The sequence below is a fragment of the Falco biarmicus genome, chromosome 15, assembly GCF_023638135.1.
Source record: "Falco biarmicus isolate bFalBia1 chromosome 15, bFalBia1.pri, whole genome shotgun sequence".
Lineage (NCBI taxonomy): Eukaryota > Metazoa > Chordata > Aves > Falconiformes > Falconidae > Falco > Falco biarmicus.
In genome coordinates, this window is record NC_079302.1 from 456,665 (window position 1) to 481,373 (window position 24,709).

The 24,709-nt window shown below is 54.9% G+C and overlaps 1 protein-coding gene across 1 annotated transcript; it reads left to right on the plus strand.

The window, feature by feature from the left end:
• Nucleotides 1-21,463: 21,463 nt before the first annotated feature.
• On the plus strand, nucleotides 21,464-24,081 carry LOC130159444 (E3 ubiquitin-protein ligase RBBP6-like). Its single transcript, XM_056361113.1, has 3 exons — nucleotides 21,464-21,634; nucleotides 23,864-23,963; nucleotides 24,072-24,081. Exons 1-3 carry the CDS (start codon nucleotides 21,469-21,471, stop codon nucleotides 24,079-24,081), a joined length of 276 nt encoding a protein of 91 aa, XP_056217088.1. The 5' UTR covers nucleotides 21,464-21,468.
• The last annotated feature ends 628 nt before the right edge of the window (nucleotides 24,082-24,709 follow it).

Here is a 24,709-nt window from a genome sequence, read left to right on the forward strand (position 1 = left end):
TATGGAGTCCTTCCTCAGGCTTGGCGTCGTGTTCGCCTCCTGCCCTCAAACGTCGTTATCGAGGGGTTTGTTAGGAAAGAAACGGGGTTTGGATAAGACCTTGCTGTTTTATATTCAAACCTAAAGTTTTGGAGAGAACGGGAAGCTACCTGAATATGAACTTCAGGAGCGGTTTGAACTCTTCAGGAAGCAGTTTCGGTTCTAGTCTTTGGGGTGCTTTCATGCAGGAGAACTTTGAGGGTTGTGAAAAGCTGCTGCAAGGAGGCCACCAGCACCGGAGTGGGCGTTTGCGAGTGCAGCAGCTTTTGGACCCTGTGAGGATGCTAATTAGGCCCATACAAATCTTGCTCCTTGTGTTGTGCCTTTCTGCTTTCTCCTAGGGATTTTTAAAAATGTGGGTGAATTGCCGTTGTGGTGGATGTTAAGAAGCTTGGAGTTTCCTCAGAGGTCACTCTGAAGTTGTCTTTGATTCTGTCCCTTATAGGAGCACAAGGAGGATGCTGCTGTGTGGTACTCCAGCCCTGTGCCGTGTGGGATTATCCAGCCTCACAGCTCGGTAGAGATGCCGTTGACGCTGGAAGCCCAGGCGATAGGAAGGCAGGACACTGTGGCTAGTGTCTCAGTGTTTGGGAATGAAAGATCCCCGCTGGTGAGTGCTAGGCGAGATGCGTGCCTTTGTGTGACTCATCTTGGTGGGCATAAAGTGTACAGGGGTTCTGCCAGGGAAAAGGAGAACGTGACAATATGTGGCTGGTGCGGACACGGAAAGAAGGGATTCATGGCATAAGTAGCAGCTAATGCCTAGAGAAGGGTGGTGTCCTCTTAGGTGGAAATCTAAGTGTCTGAGATGGTGTTTAATTACGGACGTGTGAGGCGGGATAACAAGCCCAGTCTGAAACCCAGAGCAATTCCTGGGACTCTCGCTCTCCTGCGTTACGAGATGAGCAGCAACCGCTGCTTCATTAGAACTCTTGTTCGGGAGCGCACGGGGACATCGCTGAATACCACTAAAGCAAGAGCGGTGTAAGAGACCGTGCTGAAATGATGATTTCTGTAAAGCTGGATTTAAGCTTTCCTGAAAGTCAGGTCCATCCCGCCTGAGAAATATCCATCATATCTCTTTGCCAAAAGCCCCAGCCAAAGACGCATGAGACTCCACACTGCTTGCATCTGGAGCACAAGCTTTTTTTTCTTTTCTTTTTTTTTCCCTACCAAGCTTGAAAAGGGGTGAGGCAAAGCATTCCTGGACTAAAGGCTCCTACAGGACATTTGCATTCAGGCATATACAGCAGCAACAACAAAGTGTAGGCAAGAGAATGTTGTATCTGGTGTCCTGGCTTCCACTGGCTGAAATCGAGAACAAATTTAGTTAATTAAACTTTAATTTAAAAGGATACTAACTTTTGAAGCAGCTGTTTTAAAATGTCTTGTCCTCTCTCTGAGCACGGAAGGGGATATCAGAGGATTCCCGAGAACGTGAAGCTTTCTGTAACAGAAAGGAAGGCTGACATTTTGAAAACAATTGCAGGGATATAAACTTTTTATAAACCGAATTGAAACGATGATGCCAAATCCCTTGGATGCCACTGGTCATCTCAACCCTGGCTGCTGGGGATGTGCATGTAAACCAGTCAACAGCAAGGCCAGGCAATGCAGGCTTTGCAGGGAAGTCTCACGTTTGACAAAACAGTTGCTTGCAAACAGAAGGCATGCTTCCCCGAAAGAGGAGGGTTTCTCCCCACTGGAATAACCAGTTGTTTAAATGTCAGCTGGATTTTGAACTACAGGTACCTTGAAAAGCTTTTACGCTTGGGCTAACAATTTATAAATTGAAAGTTGACCTTACCTTAATCTTTTCTGTTTGGACGTGAACGTGTCAATGTTTTGCCCAAAGGGCGAGCATTTCAGCTGGAGAAGCGTAGCTGTGCCTAAAGAAAGGACTAGATGTGTTGCATTTTCTATAGGTCTGTCTTCTGGTTGCAGTGCAGTTCCAGTAGTTCCCTGGTAGCTGACGCACCCAAAGCTTTCTGGGCTGGCAGAAGAGCTGGCTGTCTTGTTACATGTCCTGCGCTGGTGGCAGATCCTACCCGTACGGCTGCAAGTCTGACCTTGGGAATCGCTGCAGTGTGTTCCAGTAGAACTTCAAAGCTCGTTCTTGCCTTAGGCTGGGGTGCCCAGTGTCGATGCCTGGTCTTTACCACCGTTTCAGGCAGAACGTGGTACAGATCTTTCATCCAGGTTGTGCAGAGTCCCTCCACAGCTCCGTTGTCGGGTATTTTGTTTGCAGGTGAACGCGTGCCAGCTCCAGTCTGGCGTGTGTCATCTGCATGAAGGAGCTGGTAAATCCCAGCGCTGGCGTTACTGGTGGCAGAGCTGCCATCGCTTGTTGCTGCCTTTCCCTGTGCCATGTTGCCTGTAACGCTGTTGAATGTCATTTTCCTTGTCCCTTTTAGAACCCTGTAGATGAAGGGGTTGGGGTTTTTGAAGCCCTCTCCTTGGTGGTGAGGATGCGTGGTGTTAGTACACAGGCTGACAGAAGGCAGCTCTCCTGGGCATCCTCCAGATGTTGTTCCGCTCATCCCCAAAGGGCTCTGCCCTGCCTTTGCTGCTGCTGTCCCGCTGTCACCGGGGAGCTGAGCTGGCTGGCGAGGCGCAGCTCTTCCCTGCAGCTCCTCCTTCCCGGGAGCTTTGGGCAGCATCGCCCAGACATGCATCATCGTGCATGGCTTCAGTTCCTTATTTTGGAGGCCCCAGCCTTGGTAGGTGAGGTTTTTGGCTCTTAGTTGCACGCAGCAGTGCCCTGTCAAGGGATGAGCATTTCTGGATGCTGCTGCTTCTGGCTGAGTTGGGCTGGTGATTCTGACAGCGGTCAATACCACTTCCTTGAGCCAGACATCATTAAAGGTTTTACATCGTGGAAGCTGGTTTCTTTTTCGGTTAAATCGTACTCTGTGCCCTCCAGTGAATCATACGGCGTCTGGTCAGTGTTGGGAGTTCTATGCATTCAGATCCTGTTGAAGTGTTGAGGTGTTTGGAACCAGTGAAATCCACCGCAAGAGTGGACAAATTCTCGTTGTTTTTAATGATGTGGGAAGGTGGTTTAGCAAAGGGATCTGTGTTCCTCCTCCAGTAGTCTGTGCCAGTTCTGCAAGGAGAAAGCTTTTGGTTCTGACTGTCAAGAGAAAAAACACCACTTGAATGATGTAATGAATAATTAATGCCTGTTATTCATGCCATACCAGGAATACACATAAGCACACATCAGAGGCCATAACTTGCACGATCTCTGCTCTGAAGAGCCTGCTTCGCTTCTGGCTTGTGCTGGTTTTCAGAGGTGCATTTTTGGGAATGTCAGAGAAGTAACTGTCCAAGTGTCGCTGTGCAGCAGCAGCGGTCAGGGAGGTTTGGGGCAAGGCTGAGCGGCAGAAGGAGCGGGAGCAGGCACAAGGCAGAGAAAGGAGAGCTAACTGTGGAGGAGGTCTGGAAAGGAGAGCGTGGGACCCAGGGTTTCTCTGTCCCCTGAGAACGGGAGCTTGTGGCTTTCAGATGGGGTCACTCCCGAGCCTGCACTTGCCCCAGGCCTTCTGTTTCAGCCTTGCAACACTGAAAACTTCCAACAGCCGTACTTATCGCCCCGTCCAGGAGGACACTTAGAGCTGTCTCATATTTTTTAACTTCCCCTGCTTTTCTTTTTTCTTTCCTACCTGCTTCCTGGAGCAGAATATCTGTTTAGTGAGCATTGGAGAAGAACGGGTTGTCTACGTGCATCTGAGTGAGATCAATTCCGACAGTATTGAAGTTCTACAAGATGCGTCCAAAACTCTCCACCTCTCCAATCAGGCTGTCATCCCTGCTTCCTTCTGTGTAGAGATGGTAAGTATCTGTGGGGCTATTTCCCAATGAAAATTGACTGGTCTGTAGCAGCCTGTGGCCTGATTTTTACATGCAACGTTCCCATATTGCTGTCTCGGAGAGAAAGCAAGATATTCCGTCCCAACGCAGCGAGAGGAGCCTGGCTCTGGGGGCAGTTTTAGCTGGGGCACCCCTCAGTAAAATAGACAGCTTGCATAGATGTTTGTGCAGAAATGAGTCTGGATCATCTTTACAAGTTTTCCCTCTGTTTTCTGGGTGGTATTTAACGGAGAGTCGTGTCTTTGGAGCTCTGAGATCAAGAGGCCCCTGTGGCCCTTTGCTCCTGGAAGGGCATGGATTTCCCGACACTTTCCCCATTAGGTCTGCGTTTGCTTTGTGTCAGACTGCTGTTTGTGACAGAGTCTGGGGTGTGAAGTTTGTCCTCAGCCTGCCTGTGGTGAGGTGAGTTTCACACCTGCTGGGGGCCCAACCAGCTGTGGTGTTGCACAAAAATATAACGGTAAGGGTTGTGTAGCTACAGAGCGTGTGGGCTCCGTCGCGTTGCAGGGCATCTCCGGAGGCCAGCCGCAGGGAAAGGCCGTTGAACTGATGGAGGCTGCAGCTGACAAGCTGCGTGGCAGGAGGAGGTTGGGTCGCTGCCCTGGCGGGGGGGGCAGGGCTGGTGCAGCCAGGGAGGGCTCCCGTGCAGACGCTGGGTGGGCTGTGCCGCTCACTGGAGGTGGGATCTGTGAGGGGCTTAAAAACAGGGTTGGGAGGAGGTTTGTTCTGCTCCACGCTAGGTGGGCTGGATTTGTGGAGCTGGTTCACCCAGGCCTGGCTCTGTGGGCTTGGTTGGGTCTGCGGGTAAAGCATCAGGCAGCGTGCGAGAGGCCAGGCTCAGCCTCCTGGGCCAAGGGGGAGGGGGGCGAATTTCCTCCTTGCTGCTTTTCCAGCTGTTTGGGGGACAACAGTAACCTCCAAGTGGGGGAGGGATTCCCAGGGCAGCTTTCTTTGAATCCACCATGAAAACCCGCTTTCCATCTGTGGCGAGAGCAAGCCACCAGGGATGGCTGGTACTGGTGTTGAAATGATGGGTTTGCATGCCTGTCGCAGGCAGTGACCCGCAGAGCTGTTCGGGTCCTGCTGTCCCGGTGCAATGCCTCCCTCCTCCCCGGGCAGCTCGCGGTGTAGCCGGGGGGCTTGCAGGGTACATCTGCCCCTCCGTTGCCTCAGGGCCCTAACCCATGGGACTGGGCAATAAAGCCTGTCGTGCTTCACCGCCATCTCTGCCAGTCCTGGGGCTGATCAGTCACTAGAGCAGTAACACGAGGCGGCTCAGGGACGGCTTCTTTCCCTGCAATAAAGACGGGCTCTGCTTGAGCAGTGGCTTGGACCAGATGATCTCCAGAGGTCTCGCCAGCCCCAGCCGCTCTGTGACTCTGTGTGTGTGATGATCCCCCCTGCTGACTCCACGGGGCTGAGTTCCCCCATGGTGAGCATCTCTGCTTTTCAGGGCAGCTGCTGCTCTCATGGAGACGTGCCAGGAGGCAGGTCCTGGGAACCTGCTCCATCAGCCGCTTCACCAAAGGCTCTTCAGACAGACTCCGGGCACGGTGCTGCTGAGGCTGCCTGATGGGAGCAGCGCGGGCGTGGGCGAGATGTGCCCGAGCTGCGCCCTGGCCCTCAGCAGCTGCCTGCTCTGCCGCTCTTTTGCTGCCCCAGTTGAAGTTTTGCCCTTGGCTGCTTTACGCTGCCTGGCAGCTCCTTGACGGGAAGCAGAGGGGACTGAATAATTGTGGAGATAAAGCCTGAGATGCAGTCGGGCGTCAGGGTGACGTGCACGTGTCCACCTGAGAGCGGAGCAGGCTGCGCTGTGCCTTAGCCCAGCTGATGGGTGACACGGGCATCCTTCATTCCCCCGTGTCCCTGAACCCAAGCCTTGTGTCCTGTAAAGCGCCAAAGCCGCTGCTCTGATTCCTGCTTGGAGGTTGCTGCAGGGTGGTGAGCCGTCATTTCCCTGTCTCCCATTTGTTGGCCAATCTGCAAACGGTGGCTGTGAGGCTCAGAGATCATGGTCTCCAATTGAAAGGGCGAGTTATCGACTGAAATTTTCACAGGAGCGTTGCATCGGGAATGTTATGCAGACTGACGGACAGCCTGACAAACTGAATGAGGTTAATTTAAGGGGCGGCAACAGGGCAAACGAAAGGCTGGTGTCTTGTTTGAAACAGAAAAGGAAAATGCTGTAATGCAGGTGGCCGTGCTGCCACCCCGGTGGTACTCTTAACCCTCGAGTGATAATTGCTCTTCCTGTTAAGGCAAGCTTGCTGCTGGCGTTGTGGGAGACAAGATCATTACCTGAGCAAGCCAGCATGATTTGTGGTGAACTTCACTTTGGGAAAGTGACTTCAGGAATTCCTTGCAGTCCCCCTCAGGCACCAGCTTCCCTGTACCCCTCTCCTCTCTGCTGGGTGAGTTGTGTCTGTTCTATTCTCAGTTGCAGGGAGCAGCAGGGAGGGAGTATCTCTGCCACCAGAAGAAAATAAGTAAAAACCCGCCAAATCTGTGTGTTGAGACGGGGCTTTTTGGGTTGGAAGAGGGGTGTAGGGACTGCATACCTGCGTCCTCGGTTGGCTTATCCCTGCTTGCCAGGGTGTCTGCAGATCTGCGACCCTTGGGACCAGTGTGTCGTCCTGTGCTCACACTGTCAAATCCTGTGTCTGTTGGGTGTGCTTTTCCCTGTCAGATTGCTTTCCCAGCTGCCAGGCAGCCCAGCGTGTTAGGGAATCCTCTGGATCCAGCAAGGGGAGGATTTGTGTCTGTCTTGGGTAAAAAAAGACTGGAGGAATGAGTCAACATGAAGGAGCTGTTGCAGCTTAGCTGGGGGCTGATGTAACCTGCTGACAAAAGTGGCTGTTTCTCCTCCTTGCTCCATTGTCATCTTCTTTTCCTGCCTCCCTAAGTGCCTGATTTTTGCCGTATTGACAAGTGCCAAAGGCTTGTTATGGACTGATGGAAGTGTTTGCTCTCCCTGCAGAAAGGAAAAAGCATCATTCTTAGGTCATTTCCTACTTGTTCTTTGTCATGCTGTCTTCTCGGAGATGTTTTATGTGGCTGCTAAGGCTGACATCTCTTGGCATCACAGAAGGCAGCTGCATGTCACATCTCTGTGATCAGGAAAGAAGAGACAGGCCTAGGGTGTAAGTTTTCTTAATCAGTGGCAGCTTTTTTCTGCCTGCATAACCCCCGTGCTGGGTCTGTTATGTGCTGCCACAGGGCGCAAATGGTTTCCCAGCGCCTTGTAACGAGGGAGGAGGCAGAAGACCTTCCTTGGGATTTCCTCTTCTCATGACGGTCGTAATGCGGGGTCCTGTCTCCTTCAGCCTGGTCCCTGACCTCCCTGATCCAGAGCCCTGTGCTCCAGGTGAAGCTCGCTGCTGCCTGGTTTCCAGCAGCGGTCGTACAGCCAGCTGCTTCGTCTTCAGGAGGGTGCCTGGTGGCTCAGTGCAGATCCCCTTCGGCGTTCCCAGGGATGCGCTGCTGTCACATTCAACTGGAGCTGACCTTGCAGAAGAGACCAAGTTTTGTTTGTTTTTTAAAAAAAGAAAAAAAGCTGTAACTATTTGTCTTGTCACTGGGATTCACTGCAGATAACTGATTTTTCAGGCAATGTATAAAGGCTCTTGGTCAGGTGTGGTGTAAGCAAGGGCAGAACACGCAGTTCCCATTCCCATACTGGCTTCTCCCCTCTAGCACACAATGTTTTTCATTTACTAATTTAATTGTTTATTACCTCAAGCCTTTGGCGACACTGCCTTTATTAACAAAACGGCCATATGGAGAGACAGCAAAACACGGAGGAGATAAACTTAAAAACAGTGCCGATGAGGGGATGCTGCTTTAGTGATTCTGTTCCTTGTTCTGGCTGACGGGCAATTCTGTTGCTCTCTGAGCAAACCGTGCCGGCTGGGGGCAGTGAAGGCTTTGAAGAGCATGTCAGCATTGACTGCAGTTCTCCCCAGCTGCTCTCACTGAAGTCGGAGCAGACTTGAATTGGCAAGAGGGTGGTTTTTAAATCTACTGCAAATTAACACCACCACCACCACCACCACCCCCGCCCCCCCAAAGCAGCTGAATAATTAGCCAGCGGGTCAGTGTTTGCTCCTAGTGAGACAGAGGCAGACAGTGCTGTGCCCTTCAAATGGTATCTGCAGTGCTATTTAGAAATTAGGGTTAAATTAACCTTCCAGGGTACGGGCAGCGCTAGCCCTGCATATGTGGCCTCTTCCAAGGTGAGCAGAACTTTTGAAGATGCGTAGGCTTAACTCTTTCCAGAGCTGTCCCACCAGAGCCTCATGGTGCTCCAACAGCTGACCTTTAGAATTAAACCCTTGGTTTGGGTTTAAAGGCTGTGCTGCTTATACAGCAGTACCAGTTTCTGATTTCCACCCAGTTTGGTTTTGCCAGAGCTGTAGGGAGCTTGTCATGTCGTGGCTGTTCTGGAATGTGGTACAGTGAAAGGAGAGACTGAAATGGCAAATTTTTCCCCCCAGGGCGGTCAAATGCTGGCAGAGGTTGCCCAAGGAGGTTGTGCAGTCTCTGTCCTTGGGGATCTTCAAAGGCCAAGGGCACACAGTTCTCAGCAACCTGCTCGAGGCGAGCGTGCTGGAGCAGAGGGCTTGGCCCAGAGGACCTCCACGGGTCCCTTCCAACCCCCCCCTCCTGTGTGGCTCTGTGCTTTGCTTTTCCTCCTAAAGCCCCTCAGCTCAGCCCCGATGCCCGCTGGAAAGGGTGCTGGGGCAAGGGACCATCCCAATCTCCTCCCCGAGGGTCCACCCCAGCACAAGCGCTCCCCACTCCACAAGACCCTATGGCAGACACAGTCAGGAGAGGGAAAAGATTCTTTTATTGTCAACAGCAGCTGCAGGGGCCCAGGAGTCACAGCGGTTCAGCCGGTGAAAATCAGTCGGCACCTGCAACGACAGAGTCAGAAAGCTCTGATAAGCCCCCAGAGGCAGGAAGAGGCAGGATTTGGTTCCCCCCTCTTTGGGGGACGCTGTTTCCGAGGAATTCCTCATGGCCCAGAAGGGACAGCTCTTGCTGGCCTCCACTCGAGGCCGGCTCCGGTGCCTTCTCCCCAGGGGTGATGTCCCTAGGGAGCTGTGCGTGCGCAGGGATGCTGACAGTGCCCCTGTGCCGCGCAGCAGGGCTCGACGGGGAGCCCCCGGGGAGCTGCCGTGGGGCTCATCCCAAACCCTGCTCAGCACCAGCCCTCGCCGGCCCTTGCCAGCCAGCTGGGCTGACTTAGGGCCGTGTTCAGGGCTGGGAAAGATGGGCAGCAGCGCGTGGTACGCACCTGGCCTTCCTGACGTGCTGCAGCTTCCTGCATTTTCTCAGGTTTGGGTCCACAAAATCACTTCCTCTCTTCTCCTTTTTATTTGTGCTTGGCTGTCCCTCTCCTCTGCCCAGGCTTCTTTTCTCTTCCTTTTCCTTGACTTTTCCTTCTCCTGCTGGGAGCCTGCAAACCTTTCCATCCCACAGCGTGATGAGATGGGGAAAGCCCCAAGCCCCTGCAGCGAGCTCTCAGGTCAGGCAAGGGGAGCTCTTCCTACCTGGTTTCCTGGGGCAGGCTGGTCAGTTGTGGCAGGCGTGCCAGGGACTCTGCCGTGCCCTCGGGGGTGCCTGGAGGCAAATCTGGAGGTGCCTAAACCAGAAACTTGGGAGGTAACGGGTGGCAAGTGACAGCCTGGGGTAGTGAGGGCCTGACTGCCAAATTGCTGTATGAGCTCTACAGAGGAGATGCTGGTTTGCATCGTGCACATTTTGCACAGTCCAGCCAACGCAGCCTAGACTTGATGAAGCTGTGACGGAGTAGGATTTGAGCAAAAGCCCTCTCAAGGTGGCAGCTACTCCTTTCTGTCCTTTTGTGGGTATTTTGTAGGTATGTTTTGTTTGATGAAGCAGATCATACTTAATGAAGTGCATTCCAGAAACAGCCTTTCCAGTTTTCCTTAACACGCACCACTCTGGGGGGAGAGGAGGGACCCCAAAGGCACAAGAGAGCGGCTGCCAGGAGGAGGCCCAGCGGCTGCTTGGCCTCCTGGGAAATTACTGTCCCACCTGAGACATGTTGCCCCAGCGTCTGTGGAGCTGCCGTACCTCTGCCGCTTTGGGCCCTGCCCCTGTGTCTCCCCCAGCTCCGCTGTCGATGCCCAGCAGAGAGGCGGCTGCATCCAGAAAGGCTTTTGCCGGACGCTGGGTCTCTGCTGTGCCTGCAGGGCCACTTTGCTCTTCGCACCGCAGCTCTGGAAAGCAAAAGCACGTGCAGCAGCGCGACTTCTTGGAAGTCAAGAACACCTAAGCAAAGCCCAGCCGAGCCCTACACCACTTGTCTCGTCAGCGTTGAGGTTTCTGGCATCCCAAGCCCCAGTGTCTGTGACAAGCCTCAGTCCCGCCTCCTACCTGTGCCCCTGTCCATGGGTGCTGGCACCTCCTCGGCTGATGGAGGGGAGAGGCCGGCCACCTCCTCCCCAAAGATGTCCCCGCAGTTTTCAATGAGGAACTCCACCAGCACGTTCACCTGCAGACATCAAGGCCTTGGTCTCAAGCCAGGTGCCTGCAGACGTGTCAAGCAGCCTTTCCCACTGCTGACCCTTCGCCTGCGCAGGCGGCTGCGGCTGGGGGTTGCTCTTCCAGGCACCCAGCCCACCAGCACTGGCCCAAGGGAGGAGGCAGCCAGGGACCTCGCAACAGCCAAGCTCCGATGGGCCGGGAAGGCAGCACTGGCTGCTGGGTAGGGCGTACCTTCTCGGTCACCGCCAGCATGGCCTGCAGCGGGAGCAGGTCCTCGTTGGGTGGGCTCAGCAGGTTGGGCCCGACGCAGATGGCCAGGTTGCTGCAGCTCATTCTGCTGGTGGCTGCGTTGTGGCCGATGTGCTGCAGCAGGGCCATCAGCCGCTTCAGGAGGAGGAGGTTGGCCGCAGGCAACTTGTCGGCCACCCTGAGGGAAGAGGAAGACAAGGCTGATGAAGCAGAGGGTGCCCACAGCCGTCCCCGCAGCTGGCCCCAGGCGGGTGGGAGCCAGCGGCCGTGTTGCACAGCTTTGCAGCTGCCCGAAAAGACAGCTTTCTGAGGAGCCCGTGCCTTTGCAGGCAGGTCCCAGAACTCTCCCGGTCCCTGCTCACCAGGCAGGCTGCTGCCCACACTTACGCTTTCAGCTCCTCCACCTTGGCCTGCTTGCTGGCCCTCTCCATGGCTGCCATCCAGTCCTCGTAGAGGTCGACGACGAGGAGCTTGGTGGGGATGCTTCGCAGGAAGTCCTGCAATGCCAAGGGCTGCAGGTGAGCCTTTGAACGCTGCAGGCCAGCCAGGAGCTCCTCCAGCTGCACGTCAGAAGTGCTCACCTTCAAGATGACGGCCAGCAGCAGCGCAGGCTGGCTTCCTACGTCGATGTCCTTGCCGCGGTCCAGGGCCTCGCGCAGCTGCCGAAGTTCTGTCCCACCGGCAGCTCTGCAGAATATCCCCTCCGTTGCTGGTCCTTGCTGGCGCAGGACAGCCAGCAGCTCCTGCAGGAGAGGCAGGAGGCCACTTGCTTGGCTGAAGAACCAAGCGGTGGCAAGGACCAGAGCTCTGCCCCAGACGTGGTTGCCTAAGCGCCACAAAGGGTCTGGGACCAGAAGCAGGTTCTGGGGGTGCAGAGCCCAGTGCCCTGTCCCCGCAGCTGCTGGGGACACGCAGGCCCTCTCCAGAGCAGCCGGAGGGAGGGCTGGGGACCCCGTCTGTCCAGGCTGGCTTACCTGGATGGGCCGGGGCAGCGTGTTGTCCTCCCCACAGAGGGCTGCCAGGGGCTGCCCAAAGAGCACCCTGCTGCAGCTGGAGCCCGCCTGCCCTGGCGCCTGGGCAGCGGCCGGGGTGCGCCGCAGGGCGAAGGGCCAGGGCAGCCCCATCCTCCTCCTGCTGGTGCTGCTCCCGCTGCTGCTCCCTCCTGCTGCAGAGGAAAACAGAGTAAGACGCCACCAATGGAGACCCCAGGCCAGCGGTCCCAGCGCCTGCCCTGCCCTGCGCTGCCCTGCCGGCAGCACGGTGCTGTGTGGTGCGGCAGGATGGGCAGGGAGGCAGCAGCTGGAACCGCGGCTGTGGCTCGGAGGTGTTGACTTAGAGGCTCTTGAGAGCCATCGTGCCACGGGGTCAGCCTGTGCCAGCCTTCGCCCTGCCCTTCTGCAAGCTGCGGGCAGCAGCAGAGGCTCTGTGTCCCCGCAGAAGCATATCCAGCAGGCACTGCCCAGCAGTTGTCCTTGTCCGTCCAGGTGACATCCTTCCGTGGGCTGCCCAACCTGCATGGCGACACTCGGGACAAGTGAGCACAGCATTGCAGGAGGTTGCCTTGCTTTCCCAAACTCACCTGGTGCGGGGCAAAGTCCCCCTGCGTTTGCAGATGGGGCCGTCGCAGGCCCTTGCTTGGGATGAGCCTGCAAGAACCAAGAATCGGGCTGTGCTTGGAGAGCAGCCGCGCGGCAGAAAGGGCCACCAGCAGCCTGAGCGCGGCAGAGCTGGGACCCTCTGCCCTCCCGGGCTCTCTTCCCCATGTGGCAGGGTTCCTCCCAGTGTCACCAGTCAGAACGTGCTGGCGTGCTGCTGGCTTCCCAAAACTCTCTGCTCCCTGAGTGGCACCATCAGACCCTCTGTCCCTCCCGCACAAGCTCACCCCAGTCCCTGCGCATCCCGGCGCAGCCAGAGGCAGGTGCAAGGCAGCCATTCTCACCTCTGCCTGTGCCTCCATCAGCCTCTCCAGGCTCCTGGCGCGCAGTGTCCTCCACTGGGCAGGAGAGAAGGAGGGGAAGAAGGTGAGCAGCCATGGCTCTGCTGCTCGGCTGCAGGAGCAGTGCTTGGGGACAGGGCCCAGAGCAGAGAGACACTCACGGCGTGGCGGCGGCTCAGCTCCCTCTCCAGGAGCTTGATGGATGTCAGATGGGTGACGCGGGCTCCCTTGCGTCCTTCTGGTGTCCTGTGCACCGGGAAAGGAGAGGGAGGGAGCTGGGTGAGCCCCAAGCCGTCTCTTGTCTCTTGTCAGGCAGCTGTGCCCGAGAGCTGCTCGCAGCCACGGGGGCACCTTCCCCAGCTGGGGGCTGTGTTCCCCCGTCCATCCAGCTTCTCCTGGAGCATCCCCCCGGCTTACCCCAGCAGCGTGGCCACCCACAGCTCCTTCAGTGCCTGGGATCTGCAGATAGAGAGGAGAGAGAGCGTCAGGCCCTGCTGCCCCCAGCCCTGGGCAAAGGTGGGTGCCTGCACAGCCCTGTGCTGTGGGGCAGGACAGAGGCGCTGTCCAAGCCCTGGGTCGCTCTGTCCTGCCTGAGCGGCTGCATTTGCCCTTCCCTTCTGGGGACCAAAAGGTGACCAGGGGATGCAGGATGGGGAAACATCCCCCATCCCTCCCTCCCTGCCAGCGAGCTGCCTGCCCCCTGCCCAGCTCTGCACGCAAGGCAGAGGCCTGTGTTCATGGGATGGCGTGGGCACGGCTGGGAACCTCTGCTGCCCGACCACGACTCACCCAAAAGTGGCGATGCAGGAGCCGGTGGGCCAGGCGAGGATGACAGAGGTGCTGTCCTCATCGGTGCCTTCCTCCTCCTCCTGTCCATCCTGCCCCGCAGCCTCCTTCCCGCTGCTGAGCACCCACAGCTGGTCCAGCGCCAGGCGGAGCTGTGGGCGCAGGCTGGTGCCATGTCTGCAGAGAGCAGAGGCGGGCAGTGAGCTGGAGGGGGGCTCCTTGGGCTGGGTCCCCACGCGCAGAGCCCTGTCCCCCACCTGCCCTTGGGACGGACATTGGTGCCTCCAGCACCGAGGGGCCGGGGCCTGGGGCTGGTGCCAGGGTGTCCCTGGGCCGGGGCTGGGGGCAAGGATCTGGGCTCTGAGGGTCTTACCGCAACTTGGCGACCACCAGTTCCTCGTGTAGGAGCAGAAGGCACCTCTCGCTCCTCTTGCGGCCCCGGGTCAGCCGCACGTCCGCGCTCAGCACCGGCTCGGCGTCGCTGAGAGCCTCCCTGCAGAGCAGAGAGCGGCGGGCGTGAGCAACGCCAGTGCTGCGTGGCCCAGCTGTGCCCGCGTGTCCCCGAGCCCGGGGGGAGCCCACCTGGAGCCGCAGCAGCAGCTGGCCTGGCCCATCCTGCCCGGGAGAGGAGGGCCCTGGCCGTGCAGCGAGGAGGGGGCCCAGCCGGCGACGGCGAGGCTGGGAAGCGGGGTGCTGGTGCTGTGGCAGCGCTGCTGGGCCAGAGGCTGCCTCCTGCCAGCGCCGCTGCGTGCCAGCACGGCTCTGCCCTGCTGCCTGTGGTGGCCGTGGGCTCCCCGTGACCAACGGTCTGAGCCCAACGGAAAGTGGGCGGGGCCTGCGGGGCGGGGCTGGGGCCCTCTCCAGTATGGCCGGGCCTGCCTCGCCCCGGGGAGCCCCGCGCAGGACAGGGCAGGGGGCAAGGGCCACCTCCCTGCGCCTGCGGCCAGCGCTTTGCCCTGGGGTTTGGACAGGGTCCTGCTCGATAAAAGAAGCCGTTTTTCCTAGAGGTGACCGTTGTGGCCTGAGGCAGACTCCTCTTGGTGGAGGCCGGCCTAGCGGTCGGAAGGCCTCTGGCACACAGGCCGTGCCAGGCCTCAGGCCCCAAGGCGCTGGAACTGGAGCAGGCCCAGCAGGAGGAAAAACTTCCGTTTTTACCAAAAGACGGGGGGACTAGCAGCAGTCAAGAGCCGCTCGTGTCCTGCCAGGCGCCACAGGGAAATGAAATGTGTGGTGAGCTTCGGCAGGAATTGTGGTGCCCCTGGAGCACCACCCTTGCTTGGGAAGGCTTTATTCCACCTGGGTGCTAAGGCTTCACCCTTGGCAATCAGGGCTGGATGAGCGCCACACAGGAGCCCCTGCCCGGTTAGCCATGACCTTCACCCAGCCGGTGGCCGACACGGCCAGGGGCGAGTCTGTGGGGTAGGCCGTGACCATGGCAAAGAAGGGGAAAAGTAGTCAGCTTTTGATGGCCCGTGTCTCGTTTCACTGTTGACCCTAAGCAGTGCCTTGCTTCAAATAGAAGTGATTCAGAGAGTTACACACCCGCCCTGTTCAGGAAAAATGCAGGAAATCAGAGACATCTAGCAAATTCTCTTGTGGCTGTTGTACAGTGCAGCAAGAAGCAGCGTGGGTCCAGTGGCTAATGCTGGAAGGGGAATTCAGCACTTCTGGGAAAGGGAGATAAAGGCACTCTTGTGGGCCAGGCTGGGATTGGAGAGCCTGGGTGGGTGTCTGGGGTCCCAGCTTTCCCGCAGTGCTGACTGTGGTGCCTGCTGCTTGTTCTTCCCTGCAACGCCGGTTGCATCCACCTGCTGGGGCTGTGCTTGGGAAGGGCTCCAGGGGTGAGCAAGCCCATGGGAGAGGCCTGGGGAGAAGCTCTTCTCCAGAGATCTACCAGAAACTGTCCAGAGCATCCGAGAGGATGCTCTGTATGACAAGGGAAGGTGCCCGTTGGTCCAATGTATGAGAGCCTGCAGGGCTCCCATCAGGGTCCTTTGACCTACGCATCCTCCAGCCAGCAATCCAGGTGCTGGGGGGTCCCATGTAGGTCTCCTGAGGTACCCTTTAGCCCCGGGCAAGGTGTCGTGCCTCAGTGTGTGCTTGCAGGGCATGTTTCCTTCCTGCTGACAAGGGCGGAATTGCAGTTAAATGCCCCTGGGCGATCCCGAGCCAAGCAAACTTTTTTCTATGGGTCACACTGCTTTGCAGTCCATGTGTGTGGTTCAGCTCCTGCATGGGAGCTGAGGACACGAGGTGACCTAGCTCGGAAGCTGGCCACTCTTGCTCCAGGCAACTCCAGTTGCTTGCGTTTTCCTTCAGCTTCCCCAGCCTGATCATCTCCACTGTCACCTCCTCCCTGTCCTACAAGAAGTATCCCTATCCCAGCCATTAGGACAGTGGCACAGCACTCAGAATCCAGATCACTGGTAGAGAAGAAGGACAGAGGAAAAGAGAAGTTCTCCTTTGAAAGAAATCCTTCTTTGTCCTCCTTTAGCTACTAGTGGATGAAAAAAAGGGGGACAGAATTTCAGGCCAGCCACAGCACTGGCTTTCAAGCCTGAGCTTGTCATCTCATGGCTGTTCTGGAATGCGGTACAGTGAAAGGAGAGATAGAAATGGCAAATTTTCCCCCTCGGGGCGATCAAATGCTGGCAGAGGTTGCCCAAGGAGGTTGTGCAGTCTCTGTCCTTGGGGATCTTCAAAGGCCAAGGGCACACAGTTCTCAGCAACCTGCTCGAGGCGAGCGTGCTGGAGCAGAGGGCTTGGCCCAGAGGACCTCCACGGGTCCCTTCCAACCCCACCCTCCTGTGTGGCTCTGTGCTTTGCTTTTGCCCTGGCAGAGATCTTCAGGGACTTTGTGCTCCGTTTTGTGTTGCCTTAGGGCTACGATGTGCTGTGGTTTGGGGGCAACAAGGTCAAGTATGTCAGAGGTCAAGCGAGTCAGTGTCAAAGTGTGTTACTGTTATGGACAGAATCTGTGTTTGTTGGCCCTGTGTTCCTGGGGTTATGGCATTTTTATCTTATCTTGTGATCTGTGTGGTGGGTTTTTTTTTTGGAGAGTGCCTTTTTTCAGCTATTTTGCCTTTGTGGGGTTTGGATGGGGGCCTTTGGTTTGTGTACGAAGTTTCTTCTCGTTGTTTTTCTGCTGTGCTGGTGGATGGTGGTGTTTTTTCTGTCTTGAAACCATCGTTACTGGCCTAATAGATCTCCTGCAGGTCAGGCAGTGTCACTTCTGGCGTGGTCTGACTCATTTCTGGTGAGCTGGTAGGTAGGTGTGGAGGACTTGTGGTCCCTCCATGGGGAATGACTGCTAGAGGACTAACAGGCAGATCTGTGGAGGGGTGAGAGGACCGCTGGCCCATAAGTAGTGACTGTCAGAGGACTAAGTGTACTTGAATTTACGTGGGCTTCCAAATTCGTGGTTATCTGTCCTGCCTTGTGGAAGAGCCATGGGAAGTCACCAGCCACACAGAAGGACAAGGGGGTTCCCACGGGTACGTGGTTTCTTGGGTTTTGCTTTTGAGTAAGAAAGTCTTGTCTCAACATGAGTACAACTGTGAACGGTCAATTTTGCTAACTTTAGAAAGCAGGGAGTAGCACTTTTGTGCTGTGCCTCACATGGCTGCCAGGGCAGGGTGAGAAGCAGCAAGAGAATTCCTGCCTGGCACCTTCTCCAGGGGAGCCGTGCTGCACTTGTCAAGGTGAGGGTTTTTTGGCTCTATATGATTGAAAATGTGAGGGGTTAATTTTCAGATCACAGAAATTAGGGAGCAGAACATTTGTGCTCTGCCTCACATGGCTGCAAGGACAGAGTGAGAAGCAGCAAGAGAATTCCTTCCTGGCACCTTCTCCAGGGGAGCCGTGCTGCACTTACCCATAGTGAGGGTTTTTTCGGCTCTGCATGATTGCAAATGTGAGAGGTCAGTTTTCTCACCACAGGAAGCAGGGAGCAGAACTTTTGTGCCGCGCCTCACATGGCTGCCAGGGCACGGTGAGAAACAGCAAGAGAATTCCTTCATGGCCCCTTCTCCAGGGGAGCAGTGCTGCACTTTGCCAAGGTGAGCTCTGGTGCTGCATGAGTGCACAAGGTTTTGGTCAATTTTCTCACCACAGAAAGCAGGGAGCAGAACTCTTGTGCTGTGCCTCACATGGCTGCCAGGGCAGGGTGAGAAGCAGCAAGAGAATTCCTGCCTGGCACCTTCTCCAGGGAGCACTGCTGCACTTTGTCAAGGTGAGTTTTTTGGGCTGTGCATTATTGCCACTGAAAAGAGGTCAGTTTTCTCAGCACAGAAAGCAGGGAGCAGCACATTTGTGCTGTGCCTCACATGGCTGCCAGGGCAGGGTGAGAAGCAGCAAGAGAATTCCTGCCTGGAACCCTCTCCAGGGGAGCAGCCCTGCACTTTCCCAAGCCATGTTTTTTGCTTCTGTATGAGTTCTAAAGTGCTGTGTCAATTTTCTCACCACAGAAAGCAGGGAGCAGAACCCTTGCGCTGTGCCTCACATGGCTACCATGCACGGTGGGAAGCAGCAAGAGAATTCCTTCCTGGCACCTTCTCCAGGGGAATTTCCCAGTTCCCGAGAGACTCCTGGCACCAGCTGCAAGGGGGCTCCCAGCCGAAGGGAATTGGGGTGGGAATTGGTGATGTCTCCTTTCCTTAGGCATGTTAACACTTTGGAATAACAATTGGATGCTTCGCTTCTGTTGCTCTTTTATCATATTGCTCACAGTAACTGCTACTGGTTCCTTTTATCATATTGCATGCTATTTTCTTTTATTGTAATATAAGAAACTGCGTTTGATATATTCCATCATTTGATATATTTGATAGATTTGATTATATTTGATGTAGAGTTCAGCTTTGCTGTGTATCCAGTCAGTCAGCAAAACATAATTTGGCGTAGTCGGCATCGTATGAAGTAAAACTCTCTCTATTTAAGAAGAAAAAATGTTCCTCGACTTGCTATTGGCAGGTGGGAACCATTGCCTTACGGTGTTTGGGCCAGAGTGGTCTGGTGGTGCTGGGCAGTTGGGCCGTGCCAGGGACAGAGGGACGGGGGCAGGGGAGGGGGCGGGGGGAAGGGGTTTAGGGACGGACGGGTGGGAATGGATGAAGGTGTTTAGGGATGGAGCGGGGTGTGTGGGGGTGGGGCAAGGATGTGTGTTTGTGGGAGTGGGTGTGGGGGGGGTGGGGGGTGGGGGGAGGTGGGTGTGTGTGTATTGATAAACCGGGGGTGGGGGCGTGGGGGGGGTTGAGGGTGTGTGTGTTATTTAGAGACCAGATTGGGGGGCCTGGGGGAAGGGTTTTAGGGACGGACGGGGGGTTAATGGAGGCCTTTAGGGAAGAACCGGGGGGTTGGGGGAAGGATTTTAGGGACGGGCCGAGGGTGGGGGAGGGCTGGACCAGGGTCTGGGGGAAAAGGTTTTAGGGACAGGGCGGGGAGGTGGAGGTGGGGGATGACTTCAGGAACAGCCAGGGTGGAGGAGGGGGTCAAGGGAAGTCTTTCAGGGTTGTTTGGGGGGAAGGATTTTAGGGACGGATGTGGTGTCTGGGCGGACGTTTGATGCCACCGTATAGATTCCACTGTATATACGTTTATGTCCAGGGATTCTGTTAAGGGAAGGCTGCTGGCTCGGCAAAGGGACAAGATGTCTGAGCTCCCCAGTTACCACACTGATTTGGTGTTTAGCTCTACGTTAAACACACCTGCGCACAAAGGTTAGGCCAAGCTGACTCTCTAAAGCTGTTAGAAGTGACAAATTAAGGGACCTCTCATCCAGGGAGTCAGCCTTGGGAATGATGGGGAACAAAGAATGGATGGGGAAAAGATCTACGTTCTCTTCAGTGATGCAGAAAGAGCCTCTGGGTGAGGACGTTGTGGCCACAGGAGGAGACAAGCCGATAGAGTGCTGCGATCCGCAGAATGTTGGTTGGAAGTCGGGCAGAGGTAATTGTTGTGGGGGGAGATCGCGACCTCTGACTCAGATAGCCCCCCGAGAGAGGGCAAGGCCCCGCTTGGGGAGCATGGGGAGCTAGTAAAAAACCTCAGCAGTGCTGTCTGAGGGTGTGTGCTCATTTGTATTAAAGCAAGAAACTTGTAACCCATCCTGTGCCTGACTGAAAATGCATGTGTAATGCGCTATGAGTGTGCAAGTGCTCTGCTGTCCATAGTGCGTGCCCTCGAGGAACTGGGTGAGCACGCTCAGAGGAAACATTCCCCCGTGCTCCCAGCACTGCCATAAAGAATGCCTGCCTTCTGAAACTTGCAAGCAAGGCTTAGAGGGTTTCTCTCCATGACCGACTTTATGGCATCATTCCCACCATACTGGAGAAAGCAAATCTTTTATTGTTTGGTGGTGAAAGCAGCTTGGGCAGTGTCACTGATGTGCAGCACTTTTTTAACCTCAGGTCTAAAGTGCCACCGGTCCCACCGTGGGGTACATCCTTCCTCAGGCTTTCACCAAACGGAAAGGATGCATCAAACCCACCCCACAAACACGTCCTGCACTTTTTTTATCTTTCCTGGAACGTGGGGACATGACCCTGCTGGGCCATCAGTGCCACCTGCCTGGGAGCCAAGATGGTGCCTTTGCATTCCAGTCTAAGAACTTACCTTCTTTTTTTCCTTTTCAGTGACTTTAGAGCCATCCTTAGGGAGGCTGGTTAAGCTGGTTTACTGCACAGCTGGTCGCCAGTGGAGGGAAATGGTAAGCTCCGCTGTTGCCTTTGGTGTTTGCTTGTTACTGTGTCGCTCATTTGAGGGATCTTCTCATGCCCCGGCAAGCAGAAGCTATCACTCCACTTTAGGCCTTGGTCTAATAGTCATGCAAAGCAATATTGAAAGTCATTCTGAGGTCTGGAACAGGCCCCAATATGCATTTTATAAAAGTGCTTCTTGGCTGCTGTTTCTCTTTGTATGGGTTTTTTTCCCATTTCTCCAGACTGCTGAAGCTCTGAAAGGCGCCGATGAGCTGCTCTCCCTCAGTTTGCTCCTTTGCCTTTGGGGAGTGCGGTTCATGTTTTCTTCATGGCTTTGCAGAGGAGAAAATCCATGAGTACACCACCTTGGTTTTTTCACCTAAGCTAATTTCCGAAACTGCCTCCTTTAACTTAAACATGAAACTCTTCTTCACCTCTTTGTGCACTTGTAGAAAAGCAGGGTGGGGTGGGGGGTGGGGGTGTCTTCAGGAAGTGCCTGCAAAAGAGCCTTTGGGAGATCCTGTCCCTTGACTCCCATGTGGGGTAGTGAAGAGTCTGAGAAAGTCATGGGTGTTTTGGTGTTCACCTAAGCAGGTTTTCGTTTTGGTTTTTTTCTTTTTTCTTTTTTATCTTATGTAGCTTATGTCACCAGGTAGTGACAGCCTGGGGATGACAGGAGGGGACAGCAGGCAGTGGCAGTGTGGAGTGTGACCAGAGGGGACTGTAGGCAGGGACAGGCCTGGGGGTTACCGGAGGGGACAGCAGGCAGTGACAGCCTGGGTGGTGACAGGAGGGGACAGCAGGCCATGACAGCCTGGGAGGTGACAGGAGGGGACAGCAGGCCGTGAAAACCTGGGGATGACAGGAGGGGACAGCAGATTGGGACAGCATGGGGGTGACAGGAGGGGACAGCAGGCCATGACAGCCTGCGTGGTGACAGGAGGGGACAGCAGGCAGTGGCAGCATCGAGGGTGACAGGAGGGGACAGCAGGCCGTGACAGCCTGGGGGGTGACAGGGCACGGGGCGGTGACAGGCTGGGGGACAGCAGGGACACCGGCGGCCCAGGCGGGGCTGATGAAGGCCCCTCCCCCAGGGGCGCTGAGTGGCCCCCTGAGCCCCTCTGTCACAATGCGGAGCCGCCTGGGTTGCCATAGCGAGCAGCTTGGCCTGGCAGCGCTGGTGCGAGGAGGGAGCGGAGGCCGAGCCAGGGCCTGTCCCCATCGTCCTCCCACCGGGGCTGCGAGGAGGAGCCGGCGGGCTCAGCCCGCGCTGCTGGCCCCAGCCCCTCGGTGGGCCCTGACCTGCTGTGGGGGCCGCGAGGCCAGCTGCTGCGTGAGGTGCCATCGCGGAGCGGGCACCGCCTGGCCCCGGCCATGTCGTGTGTCCACTACAAGTTCTCCTCCAGGCTGAACTCCGATGTGGTCACCTTTCACGGCCCCCACATCTCCCTGCGCGACCTCAGGCGCCAGATCATGGGCCGCGAGAGGCTGAAGGCGACCCACTGCGGCCTGCAGGTCACCAACGCCCAGACCATGGAAGGTGCGTGGGGGCGGCGGGCGCGGGATGCGGGGACCGGCCGGCTGGTGATGGCGCAGGCGGCCAGTGAGGCGGTTGGGCCACGGCCGGCAGCGGTGACTTGTGCTGGGGCCTCAGAGCTGCTCTTCCGTGGTTGTGCGCTGGCAGCTGGCGTCAGGGCTGTGTGCGCAGCCAGGCACAGCAGCGTACGGGGCCCATGTGCGACACCGCGCGTGGAAGGGGTTTGGTTTCTGGGAACCCTTCTAGATAAATGATAAGGGAATGTGGGACAATGCCTTGTCATCACAGACCTGCCAGATTTCTTTGAAAGCCGGCAGAGAAGGCTGAACATGATAGAAAAGGAGTGGGTGGCTAATTTAAAGGGGAAAAAAAAGTGGGTTTGGTGACTGAAATTTGTCTTCAGCTACTTTTACTCCACCGCGTTGGAAAAGCGGTGCTTGGCTGCTGCAGAAACTGCTCAGTAGCAACGTTTTGGATCAAGAGTGTATCTGTGAGTGAGAATCTATGCAGACCCTGGAAAGCCATCTTGTAGACGAGTGTTCTGTCTAAAGTATACTTGGCATTTCTTGCTAATACAGCTTCTTTGCTGCACCATGCTACACATTCATTCAGATGCTATTGAGCATCATTTCTTCATTTCTTTCAAACGGTGCATTTTTGTCGTGGTACTGCGTGTTAAACGGTGTCAGGGCAGTACTGAAGTTTTATGGCAGATCAGTTATGGTGAATATACCTAGAAATGTTCTTAGAGAAACCCTAAGTTCTTTTGAATCTGAGAAATGGTGCTTGATTCTCAGAGACGGTAATGGTTTTGTATTACTTAGTGTGCTGTTTCAGTTTGGTAATCTACCGTCTGGCAAAGCTTGCATGTGATTAAAGACTTTGGAATATGACTTGTCAGAAATACAAAGACTTGGAAACCGTCTCCATTCCTTAAACATTCAAATTTTATCGGTTGGGGTTTTTTTTCTTTTTTCCTGTGGTTCTGTGACATTCCCACAACAGTCTTGTCGTTACAATGTGTACTCATAGGATTTTTTCCTCTCCCTGTTTGATGTATTAAAACTTAAACAGAATAACATGCCTGCTGCGGTAACTGTAACTTTGGCCCCAGCCTTTCAAGTGGTTGGACCTAAACACGCTGTTTACCTACAGATAGGTAAAGTATGTTCAGGAGAGTATCTGTGAGCAGACTTAACAGCACGGTGTTAGGGGTCTTGGGGGTGTTACGGGATCGCGTGTCATATACAGCAGTAGAGACAGACATGCAGGTAGAGGCAGACGTACAGGTTGTGACACAGATGCTTACTGGAACTTTTGTAAGGGTGTTTTCCCCGTGAAAATGCAAAAATTCCCCAGCGGTTGTCAGAGCAAAGCTAAGGAATACATTTCGGTGTCATTTATGTGTATGCCAGATTTTGGGGTTTTATACATAACCGTGACTTTCCGTTTTTATTGAACAGCATCTACGTGTTTAAAGTCACCTTCAGAAGATGAAGTAAAGAACTAGGCCTGGATGTCCTGCCTAAAGGGGGTTCTTGGAGATCCTCCCTGTGGAGATATGGTAGTGGGTTTTATAACTTTGTGCAGGAGTCCTGACTAAATGTTGGCATGATCTTGGAAAGACCCTTCAGTGAACCTTGAGTGAAGATGGCCAACTTGTTCAGAGTTTTCCGAGCCGCGTGATCACGGAAATCTCGTAATAGAAGCAATGCTAATAGAAGCTAAAAGTAAACAGGATTTTACACATCACTGGGGGGAAAAAAAAGAGATGGTGGACTCTTTTTGAAGATGGTGGGAAGGCAAAATGGATGGTTGGGATGTGTTTTAAAAGGTGGGAGGCGGGGTGGGGGTGTCCTCTTCCGTGCTCGCTATTATAGAGACATGTTCTAGGGTTTTGTAAGCTAACAGGAGCAAAAGCAATGAAAGTTAGATCAGGAAAGAGCCTCATGTTTTAGCAGACTCTGCTTTAGTGACTTTAGAGACCATTTTGCTGTTGGCATTGAAACGATTCAAAACAAATGGAAAAGATTTTGCTGCTTGTGTTTGACTATCAGACCTGAAGATTTCTGGAAAGGTACCGTGAGTGTGTGGACATGATAAAAGCATGACGCTGTGTGTAAAATGTTGCTTTTCTATCCGTAAAGGGTTCCCTGAAGTGCTATGTCATGACATATTAATATCACTCTTACGAACTGACTGATGCTTTCTCTGTATTGATGTTGTTTTCAGAATACACAGATGACAATGCCCTGATTCCAAGGCACTCATCGGTAACTGTTAGGAGAGTCCCTGTTAGAGGAGTTAAAGCTACCGGCAAGACAGACCTTGGGTAAGTAGCCATAACGCGTTGTGTTCTTTGGGAGGGGTTTCAGTGTGTTCACCTTCTTTGTGCCTGTTGGGTTACGGAGGCATTCCGGTTGTCTCTTTCTTGTTAAAGCTGCTGTTAAATTGTGTTGTGACAGGGCAGATCTGAATGTATCTGTCCCAAAGCAGACTTAGATTTTTCAGCCCGCTGGGACGTGGCATTCAAAGTCCAACAGTGGTAGCTGTTCAGACGTTTGAATTGGGTTTGTTCTTGGGGTTGGTTTTTCTGAGAGTCAAGTTCTCCATCCTGTTTCCTCTATGCAGAGAGATTCCTTATTTTATGCTTTTGCTTGTATTGCTTTTAGAGTAAACGGAGAGACACATTGCAGTGTGAACTGGTAATTGGTTCCCATCTGCCAGCAGTCCGAGTCCCAGTGTTTGACTGCTTCCTTTGTTTGGGGGCGGGGGGGGCAGGGTATTCTTACACCCCAGAGGGGTGGGGGTGGCGGGGCTGCATGCTGTCTCCAGAGGAAAGACTGAGAGTGGCCAGCTGGCAAACCGTGCGAACAAGAAGTTTCATTCTTAAGTGATTCCTATTAGTTTCCTAAAGACAATGCCTGTGTCGGGCAAGAGAAAAAGAGCAACGTCCTAGAGCGTATTGCCTTTTGTGCCAGGACGGTGAAGGAGCAGTTGATCTTTTCCAAACCTGAAGCTCAGAAAGCAGTTGGGCACATTCCCAAATGTTGGTAGTTACCTTTCTAAGTTTGATTT

Bases quoted from the DNA above. Each gene is read 5' to 3' on its own strand.
- LOC130159444 (XM_056361113.1), top strand. From the start codon at position 21,469: ATGTCGTGTGTCCACTACAAGTTCTCCTCCAGGCTGAACTCCGATGTG. The intron at 21,635-23,863 runs GTGCGTGGGGGC...TGTTGTTTTCAG, and splicing joins CAACGCCCAGACCATGGAAG to AATACACAGATGACAATGCC.